At 34.3% G+C, this 20,071-nt stretch overlaps 1 protein-coding gene across 9 annotated transcripts in view; it reads left to right on the top strand.

Annotated features, from left to right (window-relative positions):
• The window catches only part of VPS13C (vacuolar protein sorting 13 homolog C), a 205,126-nt gene that overhangs the window by 142,954 nt on the left and 42,101 nt on the right, over positions 1 to 20,071 (top strand). For 5 of the 9 annotated variants that reach the window (XM_034938864.3, XM_055098860.2, XM_034938862.3 and 2 more), the window contains 12 exons: positions 115 to 264; positions 431 to 695; positions 1,318 to 1,478; positions 1,961 to 2,026; positions 2,481 to 2,602; positions 3,105 to 3,399; positions 4,748 to 5,137; positions 7,344 to 7,448; positions 8,754 to 8,918; positions 10,452 to 10,580; positions 11,615 to 11,748; positions 13,354 to 13,480. In XM_034938864.3, the coding sequence (XP_034794755.2) occupies positions 115 to 264; positions 431 to 695; positions 1,318 to 1,478; positions 1,961 to 2,026; positions 2,481 to 2,602; positions 3,105 to 3,399; positions 4,748 to 5,137; positions 7,344 to 7,448; positions 8,754 to 8,918; positions 10,452 to 10,580; positions 11,615 to 11,748; positions 13,354 to 13,480 (2,109 nt within the window). The remainder of the gene's footprint in view (positions 1 to 114; positions 265 to 430; positions 696 to 1,317; positions 1,479 to 1,960; positions 2,027 to 2,480; positions 2,603 to 3,104; positions 3,400 to 4,747; positions 5,138 to 7,343; positions 7,449 to 8,753; positions 8,919 to 10,451; positions 10,581 to 11,614; positions 11,749 to 13,353; positions 13,481 to 20,071) is intronic. The other 4 variants (XM_034938865.3, XM_034938863.3, XM_034938868.3 and 1 more) reach the window with 1 other exon arrangement.

Genomic DNA, 20,071 nt, shown 5'->3' with positions numbered 1-20,071 from the left:
CTTTTGCGAAGCATTACTATAAAGTGATCAGTTTAGGAGAACTGAACTCCAGCATTTTTATTTTATTATCAACTGGCTAATAATTTAAATTTGCTATGTTATTTTTCTTCATAGGTAAAGAAGAACCCAGTTCAGGATAAAAGTTTGCTGCCAGGAGATGATTTTATTCCTGAGCCACAAATGGCAATTCATATTTCTTCAGGAAATACAATGAATATAACAATATCCAAAAGTTGTCTTAATGTTTTCAACAATTTAGCAAAAGTATGTCTGAATCTTGCTTAGAATATTTCCAGTGGAATTTTAAAATGAAACATATAATTTTTTTGTCATCAAAATTAGTTTCCCAAAAATGTGTAATTATGGTATAGGTTTTGGAAAGAATGTATGTTTTTCAAAAATTTTACTGTGATGATATATTCCTTTTCAGGGTTTTTCAGAGGGCACTGCTTCTACTTTTGACTACTCTTTAAAGGACAGAGCTCCTTTTACGGTAAAAAATGCTGTAGGTGTTCCCATTAAGGTGAAGCCCAATTTTAATCTCAGAGTAATGGGCTTCCCTGAGAAAAGTGATATTTTTGATGTTGATGCTGGCCAGAATTTGGAACTGGAGTATGCCAGCATGGTACCTTCAAGTCAAGGGAACCTATCTATATTGAGCCGTCAAGAAAGCTCTTTCTTCACTCTGACCATTGGTAGGCTATATTTGTTTTCCTTAAGGGTATCTTAGCAGTTGTTGGTGTGGGCTTATTTTTGATAAAATGTGAAAAAACATTTTGCTGCAGATATCTGGAGATACAACATTTGAAACATATAATTGCTAACGTCTTGTTTCTTGTTTTCTAAACTTGAGAAAATTAAACTTTATTGATTTAAGAAAACTTTACAAAACTAGATTAGTTTTCTGCCCTTAAATAATGTATATATTATATAATATATATAAATATTATATATGTAATGTGTTTTTAAAAAGATATGAGTTTAATGAGGAGAGAAAATAGCTATATTCAGAAGTCTTACAGTATTGACACTGTGACAAAGAAAAAGATTGTTGCTATATGATTGAGAGAATAAGAAATAAGTTGGATTTTGTTTTTATATTCAAAACCCCAAGCAAAATTGTTTTCAGCCAAAAATTTTATAACAGTAACTGGTCTTCTTTTTAAGTGTATGTCTTAGAAAAGCAATTTGTGGTGATCATTTCTAGTGATGAGGAAAAATACTCGTCATTATTTTGAGGTACTAATAATTATTCTGTTATAGAGAAACACTGGCAAATTAATATATGGAATTCTTTTCACTTATGCACTGCCTTAGTACCTCATGGATATACAGAAGTTGCAAATATCCCTGTGGCCAGACCTGGACGGCGATTGTATAATGTACGGAATCCCAATGCCAGTCATTCTGACTCTGTCTTGGTACAAATTGATGCAACTGAAGGGAATAAAGTAATTACCCTTCGCTCTCCTCTACAGGTAATACTTCAAAGTGAATTGTATCCCTTTCAGTGTATCAAGAAATATTAAATCATTTAGCTGAATATAGGAATACAGTAAAACTTCATTAGGTCAATTCTGATTATTCAGAAATAAATAGTAACAGAAATGGCTTCTGTTTACTGTCCAGCTTGCTCTGATAATATTTATTTTAAATGTCTGTAGTTTTGTTTACTTAAAGCTCATTTTTGTTTTCTATCTTTTAAGACAAATGTAAAATTAATAAAGCTTTTTTGGTATATTCCTTTAAATATTCAGAACCGAGGATTATTGTAATTGTAGTTAGGAAACATTCCATTCTCTTTGTATGTCACTTGGATTATATTTTTCAAGATATGTATGAAGGCATATTGGAATGATCTGTCCCTCTGAAAAACATTTTAGCATCTTAATCTGTGTAAATATTTTTTCTACTTTTAAGGTTTTATCCAACATTTTTCTTTTTCTGTGTATTACTACAGGTTTCAGCATATGGTCAACAAAAGAACTTTTTTTTCCTACCTGTAACATCAGATACAAATGAAAAGGTTTCAAATTTTGGACATTGTTATCTTATAGCTTGTTATTTGCTCCAATGCATAACAGACTGATGTCAAGAAAAGAATTGTACTATTTTTCTCATGATTTTTTGCTATCCATTTCTGTTTAGTTGTTATACATGATGCATTGAGAAAATATTGTCATGGAGAAAAAATGGCTTAAATCTTCAGAGAATAATACATATTTGAAAGAATATAGACTAATACTAAACATAAGTTTATAATATATGGAGTATTTGAATATCTCAGTTTTCAACTGACACTTAAACATTAAATTTAATATATATAGCACTTAAATACCCTAAAATTTTTCAATTGCCAATAAAAATATCTTCCAATACTGAGTTTGAAATTTTTTACATCTAAAAGTATTTGTGGCTCTCATTTTTTCTTTCGAACTTACATATCTTTTAAAAAACTTGTATTTTTTTTTGTCCAACAGATCAAAAACCATTTCTCCATTGCATTTATCATCTATAAATTTGTTAAGAATGTTAAGCTATTGGAGCGCATTGGGATAGCCAGACCTGAAGAGGAGTTCCATGTTCCTTTAGATTCATATAGGTAGATACTTCTTAAATGTATTAAACTTTAAATGTATTGAGTTGGGGATTTATATTCTGGAAAATAACTTCACATTTTTATTAACTAAAGATCAGTAAAAGCCAGTTTTAAGACATAATTTAGTCTTCCATTGAGAAATACATTTATATTATCATTGAATTTATCAGGTGAAAATTCCTTACTGTATATTTGATGTCAGGATTTTTCTGAGTATTTTTATTAGATTGCCTTTGTATTTGAAATGAAAATTTTTTTAAGTTGTCTTGTTTACAGAGTTGTTTTTTGTTTGTTTGTTCTTTTCAGAAAGTTCCTCCGTAAGTTAGCTATGTGATTTTGGGTGAATTTCCTAACCTTTTTTTTTAGCCCTGGTTTCCTCATCTGTATATCTGTAAAAACAGGAATAATAGCACCTATCTTGTAGAGTTGTCAGGAAGATTTAATGAGATTCTTTTTTTTAAGTTCTGGATCAAAACTTTATTGTCACTGTTTCCTCTTTCTGCAGGTGTCAATTGTTTATCCAGCCAGCTGGAATCTTAGAGCATCAGTACAAAGAATCTACCACTTATATTTCCTGGAAGGAAGAACTTCATAGGAGCAGGGAAGTCAGATGCATGTTGCAGTGCCCATCAGTAGAAGTCAGCTTCTTACCTCTCATAGTGAATACAGTTGCTCTGCCTGATGAATTAAGCTACATATGTACACATGGGGAAGACTGGGATGTAGCTTACATTATTCATCTTTATCCTTCTCTCACTTTGCGGAATCTTCTCCCATATTCCCTAAGATATTTACTTGAGGTATGTCTCTTGCATTTTGTTTGATTTTTGTTGTTGCACAGAGTAAATTCTGATTTTGTTTTATGGTATTTTTAAGTGAGGTCAGTGTTTTATGGTATTTTTAAGTGAGGTCAGTGTTTTATATAGCGTATGTGTAATGTGTAATGCCTTCATAATGTTAATGATAGCAAAAACTGGCATAACATTTACTGTGTGCCAGGAACTGCTCTGTGTGCTTTACATGTATTAGCCTATTTACTCTTTATAATAACCTCCTGATGTAGGTACTATTATCAGGCCCATTTTACACATAAGAAAACTGAGTTGAAAATGGGTTAAGTGACTGGCTCAAGGTCCCATAGCTAGGAAGTGGTGGAGCTGGGATTTGAACCTAGGCAGTTTGGCTTTTTGATCCCTGCCTCTTTACTGTATCTTCCTTAAATTAAGAAGCATGATCGTCTGTTTATTAATTAAGTAAAATTCCATTAACTAAAAGATAGGAAAAAATGAGAAAATATTTCATCTTAAAGTTTTTATTTTAAAGTCAATATTATGATTGTTTCTTCAAGGTTCTATTGAAAATAAACCTTGGAAAATAAAAAAATAATTACTGTCTGTCTTAAGAAGTAATAAAGATTTTCTAGTAATGGTATATGATAAATATTTTAAAATTTCTGTATGGCAGTATATTTTAAAATATGAAAATCTGGAAAGTGTTTGGAACCTACATGTTTTTTTATCTGACAATGAGCCATTCCTGAGTTGTGGAGACAAAAATTAATTAAATGAATTAAATAGTATTTATATAAGAGTATTTTATAAGAATTAAATAGTATTTATGTAAGGAGATTTTTAGTAAGGAAACATGGTTTATATGTTATTATTCATTTTTGAAATAATGCCACCTTACTTAGATAACTCGTCAGAGTAACTTTTTACTCTGACTAGTAAATAAGAATAATTTTCTTATTCCATTCATATGGGAACCATTAGTCATGGTCTATAATTAGAGGATAAAACTGAAGGCCAGGCAGTTAAGTGGCTCATTTAATGACATAGCTCTAATGGACAACAGCCAGGCTTCCTGAATCTAGTCTTTGACTCTTAATATAGACCTGATTTTTTCACAAAACTGATGGCTATTAGCCTCCGAATGGCCAAAGTCAGTTTCTGCCTGTGGCTGTGGTGTAGTGTTTTCTTTTTAGTCCTTGGTGAGTACTGGACATTTGTAATATGTAAGCATGGTACTTCACAGAAGACTTAGCAGTTTACATGCATCTAGTAGGTTATTTAGCATTTGTGAAAAATAAGAATTTTGTTATTTCAGAGGTTTTAAAAAGTTACTCAGCAAATTTTTGTTTGTTTTTAGGGAACAGCAGAAACTCATGAGCTGGCAGAAGGCAGTACTGCTGATGTTCTGCATTCGAGAATCAGTGGTGAAATAATGGAATTAGTCCTGGTGAAATACCAGGGCAAAAACTGGAATGGACATTTCCGCATACGTGATACACTTCCAGAATTCTTTCCTGTGTGTTTTTCTTCTGATTCCACAGAAGTGACGACAGTCGACCTGTCAGTCCACATCAGGAGAATTGGCAGCCGGATGGTGCTGTCTGTCTTTAGTCCCTATTGGTTAATCAACAAGACTACCCGGGTTCTCCAGTATCGTTCAGAAGATATTCATGTGAAACATCCAGCTGATTTCAGGGATATTATTTTATTTTCTTTCAAGAAGAAGAACATTTTTACTAAAAATAAGGTGTGGTTTTGTTCACATAATAAGTTAAAGCAGATAAATTCCTAATCTAGAAACTTGGGAGTCATTTGTCTTCCCTAAAACCATGCTAACCTATTTGCTAAATGCCATTGGTGTCAATTAGGTTCAAGGAGACTTAAGCATAATCAAGTGGGATGTTAGGAACTAATAGGTTTCCTGAGACTGAGTTGCCCTTTTCTCCAATGCCTATAGAGTTAACCTCTGTTGTTGAAGTAGTAGTAGTAGTAGTATAGTAGATAGAATAGCTTGAATTTACGTACTTTACCAGTGATGAAATGGCATTTCTAAAGATGTAACCATTGAATTTGGCATATATTAGTTGAGCCTTCCTATGTGTGAAGCACTCAGGCAGGCCTTTGGGAGAGAAACCTAATGCCTAAGCCTCATCCTTTATGCTCTGGTCCCTTCTTTCCTCTTCAGGCTCACATTTTGGTATCCCTCACCACACATTTCCCCAAGAACTCACCTCTAGGCTTTTGTATATGCTGCATCCTTTGCCTACAGTGCCTCTTCCCCTGTTTTTTTTTCTGTCTTCTTCATTGTTCCTGATTATCTGCTGTTCATCCTTTGGCATTCTGCTCAAGCGTGATATATATGAAGATTTTCTAACCATTTAAAATGGGCCTAGACATCCCATCCGTGTTCATACAGGAGTAGTGGTTCTCAAATTTCAGTGTACATTATTAGAATCACCTAAAGGTTTTTTTTTTTTTTTTTTTTTTTTTTTTTTTGAGACGGAGTTTTGGCCAGGCTCGGTGGCTTATGCCTGTAAATCCCAGCCAGCACTTTGGGAGGCTGAGGCTGGTGGATCACCTGAGGTCAGGAGTTCGAGACCAGCCTGGCCAACCTGGTGAAACCCCGTCTCTACTAAAAATACAAAAATTAGCTGCGCATGGTGGCAGATGCCTGTAATCCCAGCTACTCAGGTGGCTGAGGCAGGAGAATCACTTGAACCCGGGAGGCAGAGGTTGCAGTCAGCTGAGATTGCACCATTGCACTCCAGCCTGGGCGATAGAGTGAGACCCCATCTCAAAAAAAAGAAACATAGTTTTGTTCTTGTTGCCCAGGCTGGAGTGCAATGGTGTGGTCTTGGCTCACTGCAACCTCTGCCTCCCGGGTTCAAGCGATTCTCCTGCCTCAACCTCCCAAGTAGCTAGGATTACAGGTGCCTGCCGCCACACCCTGCTAATTTTTGTATTTTTAGTAGAGATGGGATTTCACCATGTTGGCCAGTCTGGTCTCGAACTCCTGACCTTAGGTGATCTGCCAGCCTCGGCCTCTCAAAATGCTGGGATTACAGGCGTAAGCCACCACGCATGGCACCTGAAGGGTTTTAAACACTGATTGCTGGGTCCTGTCTGTAGAGTTTGATTCAGTAGGTCTGGGTATGGTTTGAGAATTTGCATTTCCAACAGGTGATGCTTTGGCAACTCCACTCTCTTTGAGTGTTGATTAACACATGGTATTGTAATTGCTTGTTTATGTGTCTGACCTCTAGTTGTCCTCATGTTTTTTACAAACTAATTGGGTGGGTGAAGGTGAAATTAATACAAGGGCACAATTTGATCTCTTCTATAAAACTTTATCTAAATCCCAGAACCAGAAGTAAACTGTTTATCCTTTCACCTCGATAGCATTTTTTGCCTCTTGTATGGTTCTTATCCCATTGAGTCTTGTATCATAATTTTTCGTATGTATTTCCTAATCTCTCTGTCTAGTTGGAAGCTCATCGAAGACAGGAACTGTGTCCTGCTCTCTTCCATTCTGCCTATCACAATGTCTTTAGTGTCTGCTGAACAATGTTGAAGACATAAATTCTCTTTATGCTAAGACTTTAAAAATTTGTTAGCTCTATATCATAAGTCTATCACTGGAAAACATCGTTTTGCATTATAATTCTTTTTAAAAACGATACATAATCTCATTGGTATCTAGATTTACTATACTCATTGCATAGGTGAATGAGAAAGTCAGAACTTTCTCATTCAGACTTTCTCAGAAAGTTTTTGTTTTATCGTTCCCTAGAGTTTTTTGTAGTTCTGTTACCTGTTTGCAATATGGCTTTGATTATATATTTCTGTGTCCCATGGTACTAAAGAAATTTCTAGTAGTCCAGCAACTTTCTCTCAAATAAAATTATTATAGTGTTTTAGATTTCTTATATGACGATATGTGCTCTCTGGTATAGGTACAATTAAAAATTTCAACTAGTGCCTGGTCCAGTAGTTTCTCATTGGATACAGTGGGAAGTTATGGGTGTGTGAAGTGTCCTGCCAACAATATGGAGTACCTGGTAAGATTCTGCTTCCTTATTTACCTTTGATTCCATTCACCTTTGCTACAGTTCAACAAACAAGTTGGAATAAACATACGTGTGCATGTGTCTTTATAGCAGCATGATTTATAGTCCTTTGGGTATATACCCAGTAATGGGATGGCTGGGTCAAATGGTATTTCTAGTTCTAGATCCCTGAGGAATCGCCACACTGACTTCCACAATGGTTGAACTAGTTTACAGTCCCACCAACAGTGTAAAAGTGTTCCTATTTCTCCACATCCTCTCCAGCACCTGTTGTTTCCTGACTTTTTAATGATTGCCATTCTAACTGGTGTGAGATGGTATCTCATTGTGGTTTTGATTTGCATTTCTCTGATGGCCAGTGATGGTGAGCATTTTTTCATGCGTACTATCGCAAGGACAAAAAACCAAACACCGCATGTTCTCACTCATAGGTAGGAATTGAACAATGAGAACACATGGACACAGGAAGGGGAACATCACACTCTGGGGACTGTTGTGGGGTGGGGGGAGGGGGGAGGGATAGCATTAGGAGATATACCTAATGCTAAATGACCAGTTAATGGGTGCAGCACACCAGCATGGTACATGTATACATATGTAACTAACCTGCACATTGTGCACATGTACCGTAAAACTTAAAGTATAATAAAAAAAAAAAACAAGTTGGCTCCTAAAGTGTACCGAAATTTGAATTTAAAGTGATAATGTGGAGGGCTGTTATCACTACAAATTTTTATGGTCACTGATACCAGAGCAAAACCTGAATTTGTCTAAGTTTAGGACAGTGAGTTTAATCCATCTAGTTGAGCAACTTGGTAAATATTCACAGTATGCTAGAATCCTTATTCTGTACCACCCCTTGCCAGACATTTCTTAAATCTTAAATTTGACTAGTATGAAAATTTGAATAATCTGATGCCAATTAACCTATTTTATTACTACTTCAAAATTTTTATTTTACTAATAGCAGATAACAAAGCCTGTACACTAATTATAAAGCAATTTATGTTTGGAATTTTAAAAAGTAAAGAATGCTAGACATATTAAATCTGTCATTGTAAGTCATTAGTTAAATTACTAATTGATATTTCTTGAATTGTTTCTGATGGAACCAAACTAAGGAACTACAATTTTTTTTCTCAGAAGATAATCTTTTGCAGAATGTAACTTATAGTTGCTTTATTTAAGAATTATTATTTTAAAATATTGTAAGAAGTTTGTGTGTGAATGAGGGGATGTGTGTATATTTCAAAGACATTGAATAAACTGGAAAATAAGCTTTTTTCCTTTCCACAGGTTGGTGTTAGCATCAAAATGAGCAGTTTCAACCTTTCACGAATAGTTACCCTGACTCCCTTTTGTACCATTGCAAACAAGTCATCATTAGAACTAGAAGTTGGCGAGATTGCATCTGATGGCTCAATGCCAACTAATAAATGGAACTATATTGCTTCTTCAGAGGTAGCATTTTTCTTTGTTACAACTGATTCCTAAAATATACAAATAAATATTGACATCTAAATAAGAATTGTAGACACCTCTTTTTCAGACTATCATATTTATGTGTTGAAATATGACAGCCAGCTTTGGAAGGTTTTGTTCTTACTATATTTTTAAAAAAAGGAGAAAAGTTTTGATAATACACTGGCCCAGTCTAGATCATTAATAGTCTTTTTTCTAATTCTTCCTATATGTGTAGAACGTAGCTATGTATTGTAAAAAGTACATAGAGATTATGTACTGTATGGTGTCTCCATAGTCAAGATAATGTCTCTATATTCAAGAAGCTATTATCTTAAAAGAGTCATAAAAGTCTGCATGTGGAGAGATAGCACATCCTAAGTTATAGGTGGTTATAGAATTTCTGAATAGGTGAGCTGGAAATTTCTTTGAAAATTAGCTAAAATTCCGCCCTCTCACTTTACTGAAAAGGAAACTGAGTTTCAGACTTTTCCAAGATTGATAAAGTCATTGGTAGTTGAAATCATGGTGTTATAGATCAAAAGATAAAAGTTTCACAGAAGAGGTGGGATTTGAACTAAGCTCTTCATGCTCAGTAAGATTCGAGGAGGTGAAGCAAATGGGGGAATGTGTGCCAGAAGAGGACAGGTGCAAAGATAAGCACTGGTGCTTGATCTTGACTGAATTTTCAACCAAACCAGCTGACTCTCAGGATAGTTGAAGGTCACTTTCTACTGTAAAGATTCTAAAGTTACTTAAAAAATATTTGGCAAAAGACTCAAAAGGAAGGATTCCAATTACAATATAAATAAAGTTAGAGCCCTAAGAGCTGGTCTGTTCAAGGCACTTAGAATGATCTCCATAAACTCAGCAACAAATAAGTGCTTATTTTTTTTTAATCTTTGTGTGGGTTTGATTATAGTAGTATTTTTTATTCAGAAATAGAATTTACCTAGTATTCTATAACAGAAGGACATTTTGTATTAGGAATGAAATCTTCAGTTTTATAAATAAAACTGAGGCTCAAAGAAGTAAGTATATGGTCCGATATCAAACAACTGGGAGGATGGTGTCAGAACTTCCAGCAAGGTCTGTGGTGTTCTCTCCTCTGCCTTCAATTGTCTTTCTGGTTTATCTATGATTAAGATACTCTGTGAAAGAATTCATCATGTATTAATGAATTAAAATGGGTATACACAAAAGCAAATGATATCTTAATTTTTAAATATAATTTTTCAATAATTAAAATGAATTTTATAATTCTTAATCAACAGGCTCTTCAGTTTCTCATATTGCAATTATACCATAAATACATATAGACTAATATATCTGTATTCTCCTGATGTGATTTCTTTGGTTTCATGGTCATTATATTGTCAGTAATCTTACTATGAGATGTGGAGGACGTATTTTTAGAAACTTCATAATAATTTAATCAAGATCAGAATCAGAATTGAAAATTTAATTAGGTAATGTCTTATTTATTATATAACGGTATTGTCTTAAGACTGATAATAACTTCTATATTTTTAGTGCCTTCCATTTTGGCCAGAAAATTTGTCAGGCAAACTTTGTGTGAGAGTGGTGGGCTGTGAAGGATCTTCCAAACCATTCTTTTATAACCAACAGGATAATGGCACTTTATTGAGCTTAGAAGATCTGGTAAGTTTTCATATTTTATTTTATTTTTATTTTTATTTATTTAATTTTTTATTATACTTTAAGTTCTAGGGTACATGTGCACAACGTGCAGGTTTGTTACATATGTATACATGTGCCATGTTGGTGTGCTGCACCCATTAACTCGTCATTTACGTTAGGTATATCTCTTAATGCTATCCCTCCCCCCTCCCCCCACCCCACAACCGGCCCCGGTGTGTGATGTTCCCCTTCCTGTGTCCAAGTGTTCTCCCCTATGAGTGAGAACATGCAGTGTTTGGTTTTTTGTCCTTGCCATAGTTTGCTGAGAATGATGGTTTCCAGCGGCACTATTCACAATAGCAAAGACTTGGAACCAACCCAAATGTCCAACAGTGATAGACTGGATTAAGAAAATGTGGCACATATACACCATGGAATACTATGCAGCCATAAAAATGATGAGTTCATGTCCTTTGTAGGGACATAGATGAAGTTTTCATATTTTAAAATAAAATGTCTTTGATTTTTAAAATTTGCTTTGAGATATTTCAGTAAACCATGCTATCAAAATTTACTAGTTATTATTTGAAGGTGCTGCTATATCAATATGTAATGCCAATATATATTTATAACAGATCAGAGCCAGTTTGCTTTTTATAAGAACTTAAGAAAACAGGCCGGGTGCAGAGGCTCACGCCTGTAATCCCAGCACTTTGGGAGGCCGAGGCGGGTGGATCACGAGGTCAGGAGTTCGAGACCAGCCTGGCCAATATGGTGAAACCCCATCTCTATTAAAAAGTACAAAAATTAGCTGGGCATGGTGGCACATGCCTGTAATCCCAGCTATTCGGAAGGCTGGGGCAGGAGAATTGGTTGAACCTGGGAGACGGAGGTTGCAGTAACCCGAGATGGCGCCACTGTACTCCAGCCTGGGTGACAGCAAGACTCTGTCTCGAAAAAAACCAAAGCTTTTGTGTTTTACGTAATATTGAAATTCCATATGTAAGTGTAGATTAAACCAGTACATCAAACATACTTTTTTTTTTCTACAATAGAATGGGGGTATCTTGGTGGATGTAAACACTGCCGAACATTCAACTGTCATAACTTTTTCTGATTACCATGAGGGATCTGCACCTGCCTTGATAATGAACCATACACCATGGGACATCCTCACATACAAACAGAGGTATGAGAAAAAAGGGTTAATGGGAAATACTTTTATTGGTTCATAGTAGCTAATGGGAAACACTTTGGTTTCATATTCAAAATGTTTTTAGATTTTAGAAAGGTGATATGGAACACATGGTGTTTATGTCTAATACCCTTACATGTTTTGAGATAACACTCTGTAAACACATTAATATTTCTTCAGCAAAACTGATGAATATTCACATCAAATGGGATAAATAGAAATTATCAATAGTTTCGTATCAATTCAGGTCAGGTTTTGCCACCAAATGAGTTTTGATACCAGATTTCCAGAAAAATCTTTGGGGTTTTAGAGCTTTTTAAATTTCAAAATGGCAGATAAGGGAGTGAACCTGTTTAAGTATTCCCTTTCCTGGTAATCTGGTAACGCTCAGTGAACCTCTTCCTATAAATCTGTATTTAGTTTTTTTGAGTAGGGATAGTAGAAGGTTAAATGAGAAGACGATGAGTAGATAGTGGTGTTGAATGTATATCATTGGCTGATAGGAATTTCATTGTTCTTGCCTTTGCTGTCATTTGTTTTGGATGATGTCATTATTTAATGGTAGAGAATTTAAGCCCTTAAAATATCGAATAATTTTATTTATAAAATTATATTTATATTAACATATGTATATATGTGTATCTATTCATGCATATATACACACATATAAATGTATGTATATATGTAAATTTGTTAAAGATTTCCCTAGTCTTAATTCTAATGGAGTGAATCCAGTGAGAAACTTAAAAGTACAGATTAGGATTAAAACCTAGTTGGATTACTTTTTTTCTCCCAGTTCTCTGGAATATTTTTTACATTAAATGGACAAATACTTCTTAAATTGTAATAATCAATTTTAAAATCTCCTGGGAGTCTTGTTAAGTTGCAGATTTTGACTCAGTAGGTTTTGGATGGGACCCAGGACTTTGCCTTTCCTGCAAGACCCCAGGTAATACTTATTCTGCCTGTTTACAGACCACACTTTGTGTAGTAACAGTGTGAACATAATTTTTTTGTTGCTGTGACCCATAATATATCTCAAGTATTGTATTTGTTAAAAAGCTTAGCTGGTCACAGTAATGCATACCTATAGTCACAGCTACTTGAGAGGCTTGGGTAGGAGCATCTCATGAGCCCAGGAGTTTGAGGCTGTAGTGCCTGTGAATATGATCTTGCCTGTGAATGAACACTGCATTCCAGCCTGGGAAACAGGGAGACCCTGTCTCTAAAAAATATGTTTAAATTTAAGCACTGAATAGAAGTTCTTCTGCTACTAAACATATTTACTCTTCACAGCCATTTCCACAGGTGGACTCTGATCTGGCAATCTGTTTACCTAATGAATTCCATTGATATGATTCTACTTGGATCAATTCCGAGTGCATTGAAGCTTCAGAAAGGGCAATATTCTGTTTCCCCGAGCTTAAAAACCATGAGTTTATTAGATATTTTAGGGTACTTGTTTTTAGGTAGAGTTGTGTTTTATTAACCACAGCAATTTTGTAGGACTTTTGTGCTAATCCCTTCCTCAGTAAACTACAGGTTTGGGTTTCTTATCTCCAAGATATTCTGATTTTCTCTCTGTTCATTGTGTTTTAGTGGGTCACCAGAAGAAATGGTCTTGCTGCCAAGACAGGCTCGACTTTTTGCCTGGGCAGATCCTACTGGTACCAGAAAACTTACGTGGACATATGCAGCAAATGTTGGGGAACATGATCTGTTAAAGGTATCATTTGATGTGAATGAGTGCTATATGAGTTACCTGATAGTGAAGGAAGTAGAGAAGCTATCTTCACTGACTCCTTGTCCTAACTGAACTAAAAGTGAATTGGAAGTATTTCCAGAATAAGTAGCTTTTGGACTTTAGATGGCAAATACTGTAGTTCAAACCAGTATATTACCTTAGATCTATCAAAGTAATTTATTTACAATTTAAAAAATAGACCTGCTTTATCTTGCCTATGTAAAGCACCTTTTTAATTAATTTACCTATTTTAAAAGGAAGGAATTGTAAGACTAAGTTAAAAACAACTTTATTTTGAACATACCTATGCCACTTTTGGCTATGAATTTTTAAAGCTTGTTTTCCTAAGCACAGCTATGTATTTTGTTAATTAATGAAGTCTGATAGTATGCAAATTATCGCATATAAGAAATTTAGTGAAATATTTATCGAAACAATATTTAGGTAGCTGAGTTGATTAAATATATTATTTTTTAGACTCAGCCTCTGAAAGGGCCCAAAGAATTCATATACCAGCCTCCCATCTGATATAGGAATTGCTCCTGCATTAGTAATATATCATCCAGTTTCTGTATGAATAAAATCCATGATGAAAGAGTTTAAATAGTGTCATTGTCCATTGTTCACTTGTCCAATAATGCCAGCTGTTAAAAGGCTTTCTTGACTTTTGCTTTAAAATGGTAATTGGCCAGTAGTTACTGAATTATCCTCATTTCTTCTCTCCTCACATTTGATACTACTTAGCAACTGTAGCTCCCAGTAAGTAGCATATAGATACTAGAGAAAAGGTAGCAATGACATTCTGGAGGAGGATATAAAGGTCTGTGTATAGAAGGAGATCTGGGAAGAATTCTGTTAACAGCATGGTCAGGGATTTCAGTTTTTAATGTTTCTCTTCTATTTGGTGTTAGAGAATGAGGCAGTAGGAAGAGAGGGTGATTCCACCTCAGTCAGCAGATAGTCTGCCACGTATTGAAAATTGAGCTATAAGCAAGGAAATCATTCATGTCTTTGTCCACTCAGTTGATCAAAGAAGGGAGTTCTGCTTAGGCCCAAGTGGACATGACAGGGGAGTTCAAAGAAAATCATACATTGTTGGCAAACACTAGGTTTACACAGATCTTTCCTCATTTAAGTATGATAAACAGAAAAATCCCCAACATGGGCTTTATGAAAAAAATACTTCATTAGTAAAAGGTAGCATTATCCTGTTGATTCAGAAGGTAGTTATACCTCTGAAAAATTTTTTACTACAGGACCAGAAGAAGCATTTCGAAATGTATGCCTGGCATCCTCAACTAAGTTATAAAGACATGACAACTATGAAATAAGAGAAAGCAAGGTGGAATAAAAGATAAAGACAGCAAAATAAAGTGTAAGGGGAGAGGGGAAACTGTATTCTGTGCATACTATATATTTATATCCCATTTAATCCTAAATTTTATTAGAGAAATGACAAACATTATATCTTTTTAAAAAAGCTATCAATTAGTAGAACTCAAATCAGTGAGAAAGGAATTTCAAAACGAGAAAATGAAAATAAGTAAAACTTTGCTGTTATAGTAAAAGAAAGAAACCTAAGAAAGTATATAATAAATGACAGATACATTTTATTGAGGACATATCATATATTAATGCTTTTTATATATTATCACTAATTCTTATTATAGGAATTTTGAACTGCTAGTTGGAATTCAAAATCAGATCTGTCTGACTTCAAAGTCTGTGAACTTTTTCTGCTAGACCATGCTTCCCATCAGTTATGTCAGTAAATGAAAATGGTTTAAATTCTATTAAAAGATAAAAACATTCAGATTAAATTAAAAAATAAGATTTAACTGTAAGTTTTTTACAAGACTTCTGTTTCAGCCAAGCTAACAGAAAATTATAACCATGAAGATAGATGGTAAAGATTTAACAAGCAAATGGAAGCAAAAAGAAAGTAAAGATGTTGATTTTAATTTCTTTTTTTATAAAAATTCATACATAATAGTTGTACATTTTGGGGGGTACCTGTGATATTTTGATACATACATAAAATGTGCAATAATCAAATTGGAGTAATTGGCGTATCTATCACCTGAAACATTTCTCTTTATGTTGGGAACATTCCAAATCTTCTCTTCTATAGCTATTCTGAGCTATAGAATACATTATTGTTAACTATAGTAACCCTACTGTACTAGCTAACACAACAAGATCTTACTCCTTCTGACTATATTTTTGTACCCATTAACCAACTTCTCTTGTTCCCTCCCATCCCCTTCTCATCCTTTGGTAACCAACATCAACTCTCTATAAAATAAAATACACTTTTTTTTTTTTTAGCTCCCACATATGAGTGAGAATATGTGCTATTTGTCTTTCTGTACCTGACTGACTTCACTTAACATAATGACCTCCAGTCCTATCCATATTGCTGCAAATGACAGGATTTCAGTCATTTTTATTACTGAATAATATTCCATTCTGTATATATAGCACATTTTCTTTATCCATTCATCTATTGATGGACATTTAGGTTGGTTCCATATCTTAGCTATTGTGAATAGTGTTGCAATAAATATGGGACTGCAGATATCCCTTCAATATTCTGATTTCCTTTCATTGGGATATATACCAAGCAGTGGAATTGCGGATTATAGTTCTGTTTTTAGTTTTTTGAGGAAACTCCATACTGTTTTCCATGTAGCTCTACTATACATTCCCATCAACACTGTACAAGTGTTTCCCTTTCTCCACTTCCATGCCAGCATCTCTTTTTTTTTTTTTTTTTAATTAAAGCCTCTAACTGGGGTGAGATAATCTCATTGTGGTTTTGACTTGCATTTCCCTGGTGTTTAGTGATGTTGAACATTTCTTTATATACATGTTTGCCATTGTATGTCTTCTTTTGAGATATGCCTCTTCAGATCATTTGCCCGTTTTTAAATCAGATTTTTCTTTTTAAGGAATTCAAAACACTCCTCCAAGCTTGTGGAGTGTTTTGAGTTCCTTATATTTTCTGTTTATTAATCTCTTATTAGACAGATAGTTTGCAAATAATTTCTCTCTTTCGGTATGTTGTCTGTACTTTGTTGATTGTTTCCTTTGCCATGCAGCCTTTTAGCTTAATGTAATCCTATATGTTTGTTTTCACTTGTGTTGATTGTGCTTTGAGGTCTTACCCAAAAAGTCTTCGCCTAGACCAATGTCCTAAAGCATTTCCCCAGTGTTTTCTTTAAATAGTTCTGTGGTGTCAGGTCCTAGATTTAAGTCTTTAATCTATTTCGGTTTCATTTTTGCATATGGCAAGAGGTAGGGGTCTAGTTTAATTCTCCTGCATCATATGGTTATCCAGTTTTCCCAGCACCATTTGTTGAAGACACTGTCTTTTTCCAGTATATTCTCTTGCCGCCTTTGTTGAAGATGAGTTGGCTGTAAATGCATGGATTTATTTCCGGGTTCTCTATTTTGTTCCATTGGTCTGTTTTTATGCCACTGCCACGATGTTTTGGTTACTATAACTTTGATATATTTTGAAGTCAGTTAGTGTGATGTGTTCAGCTTTATTCTTTTTGCTCAGGATTACTTTGGCTATTCAGGTTCCATATGAATTTTAGGTTTTCTCTGTTTATGTGGAGAATATCATTGGTATTTTGATAGAGATTGCACTGGTCTTGTAGATCGCTTTGGGTAGTAGAGACATTTTAACAATATTAAATTCTTATAAACCATGAATAAGGGATTTTTGGTGTCCTATTTCATTTTTTTCATTAGTGTTTCATAGCTTTATACATTTTGGTCAAATCTTTTTCCTAGGTATTTTATATATTTTTTGTAGCTTTTGTAAATGGTATTGCTTTCTTGATTTCTTTTTTAGTTTGTTTGTTGTTGGCATAAAGCTATGCAATTGATTTTTTTTTTTGGAGACAGGGTCTCGCTCTGTCACCTGGGCTGGAGTGCAGTGGTGTGATCATGGTTCACTCCAGCCTCAACCTCCCAGACTCAAGTAATTCTCCCTTCAGTCTCTCGAATATCAGGGACTACAGTTGTGTACCACCAAGCCCAGCGTTTTTGTTTTTATTCTGTAGAGACGGAGTTTCGCCATGTTGCCCAGGCTGGTCTCAAATTCCTGAGGTCAAGCGATTCACCTGCCTTGGCCTCTGAAAGTGCTAGGATTGCAGGCATGAGCCACTGTGCCCAGCCATTTGATTTTAATATATTGATTTTGCGTCCTGCAACTTTACCAAATTTATCCGTTTTAATAGTTTTTTTCTTTTTTTTAATGTGTGTGGAGTCTTTAGGTTTTTCTAAATGTAATATGTTGTTTGTGAACAAGGATAATTTGACTTTTTTTTTTTTTTCAAATTTGGATGCCCTTTTTTTCTTTCTCTTGCCTGAGGGCTTTGACTAGGACTTCACTATGTGAAATAAAAATGGTGAAAGTGGGCATCTTTGTCTTGTTCTAGATCTTAGAGGAAAGGCTTTCAAATTTTCCCTCTTCAGTATGATGTTAGCTGTGGGTTTGTTATATATAGCCTTTATCATTTTGAGATGTGTTCCTTCTGTACCTAGTTTGTTGAGAGCTTTTTTCATAAAGCAATATCAAATTTTGTCAAACGCTTTTTTAGCATCTGTTGAAATGATCACGTGGTTTTTGTCCTTGATTCTGTTAATGTCATGTGTCATGTTAATTTGCTTATGTTGAACCATCCTTGCATCCCTAGGATGAATCTCACTTGATCATAGTGATGGATCTTTTTAATGTGTTATTGCATTCAGTTTGCTGGTATTTCGTTGAGGATTGTAGTTGTTGTTGTATCTTTGTCTGGTTTTAGTAATAGGTTAATGCTGGTCTTTGTAAAATGAGTTTAGAAGTATTCCCCGCTCTGCAGTTTTTTTTTGAAGAGTTTGAGTAGAATGGTTATTAGTTCATTTTTTAAGTGTTTGGTAGAATTCAGCAGTGAAGCCATCAGGTCCTTGGCTTTTCTTTGAGGGAAGACTTTTTATTATTGCTTTGATCTTGTTGCTTGTTATTGGTCTGCTCAGGCTTTGTGTTTCTTTTAAAATAATTTTAAAAAATTGACACAATTGTACATACTTATATTGTGCTATATCTGTAATATATACTGATTAGATCAGGGTAGTTAACATATTCATATCTCAAATATTTATCATTTCTTTGTGTTAGGAACATTCAATATCCTTTTTCTAGCTATATGAAACTATATAATAATATTGTTAACTGTAGTCATCCTATAATGCTATAGAACACTAGAACTGATTCCTCCTATCTTGCTGTAATTTTGTATCTCCTTTAAGAAATCTTTCCCTATCCCCCCTTCTTCCTATCCTTCCCAGCCTCTAGTATCTGCTGTTCTAATTTTTACTTCTATGAGAACAACTGTTTTTTAGCTACCACATATGAGTGAGAATGTGCAGTGTTTAACTTTCTGTTCCTGGCTTATTTCACTTAACATGATGTCTTCCAATTAGGTTTTTTGTTTCTTCAGGGTTCGTTATTAGTAGACTGTATGTGTTCAGAAATTTATCTCTGTCTTCTCTGTTTTCCAGTTTGTTGGCAGATAGTTGTTCAAAATAGTCTCTAATGATCCTTTTATATTTCCTTGGTATCAATTGTTATGTCTCCTTATTCATGTTTGATTTTATTGATTTGAGGTCTTCTCTTTTGTTGTAGTCTAGCTAAAAGTTTGTCCATTTTATGTTTTCAAAAAACCTTTTGTTTCATTGATCTTTTGTATTTTTTTGTCTCAATTTTATTTATTTCTGCTCTGATCTTTATTATTTTTTCCTTCTACTAATTTTGGTTTTGGTTTATTCTTGCTTTTCTAGATTCTTAAGGTATATTGTTAGGTTGTTTATTTGAAATCTTTCTACTTTTTTGATATAGGCATTTATTGCTGTAAACTTCCCTCTTAGTGCTGCTCTTGCTGTATCCTATAGATTTTGATATATTGTGTTTCCATTTTCATTTGTTTTAAGAAAATTTTATATTTCCTTCTTAATTTCTTCATTGACTTATTGTTTAGGAACATATTTAATTTCTGAGTTTTTATACTTTACAAATTCCTGTTGTTATTGCTTTCTAGTTTTATTCCATTGTGGACAGAAAAGATACTTGATATAATTTCAACTTTTTTGAATTTCTTGAGACTTGTTTTGTGGTCTACCATGTGGTCCATGTGCTGATGAGAAGAACCTGTATTCTGTAGCAGTCGGATGAAATGTTCTGTACATGTTTGTTAGGTCCATTTGGTCTAAACTGTAGTTTAACTCCAGTGTTTCTTTCTTGATTTTCTGTCTGGATGATCTCTCTATTACTGAGAGTGGGGGTGTTGAGGTCCCCTATTAATATTGTATTCCAGTCTATCTCTTCATTTAGATCTGTTATTATTTTCTTTATATATTTGGCTGCTCTGGTGTTGGGTACATATATTTACAACTGTTATATCCTCTTGCTGAATTGACCTCTTTATCATTATACAGTGACTTTGTCTCCTTTTATAATCTTAGCCTTGAAATCTATTTTATTCGATGTAACTAAGCATAGCTACTCCTACTCTTTTTTTT

The sequence above is a fragment of the Pan paniscus genome, chromosome 16 (assembly GCF_029289425.2).
Source record: "Pan paniscus chromosome 16, NHGRI_mPanPan1-v2.0_pri, whole genome shotgun sequence".
NCBI lineage: Eukaryota > Metazoa > Chordata > Mammalia > Primates > Hominidae > Pan > Pan paniscus.
This window is presented reverse-complemented; position numbering and strand designations above follow the sequence as displayed.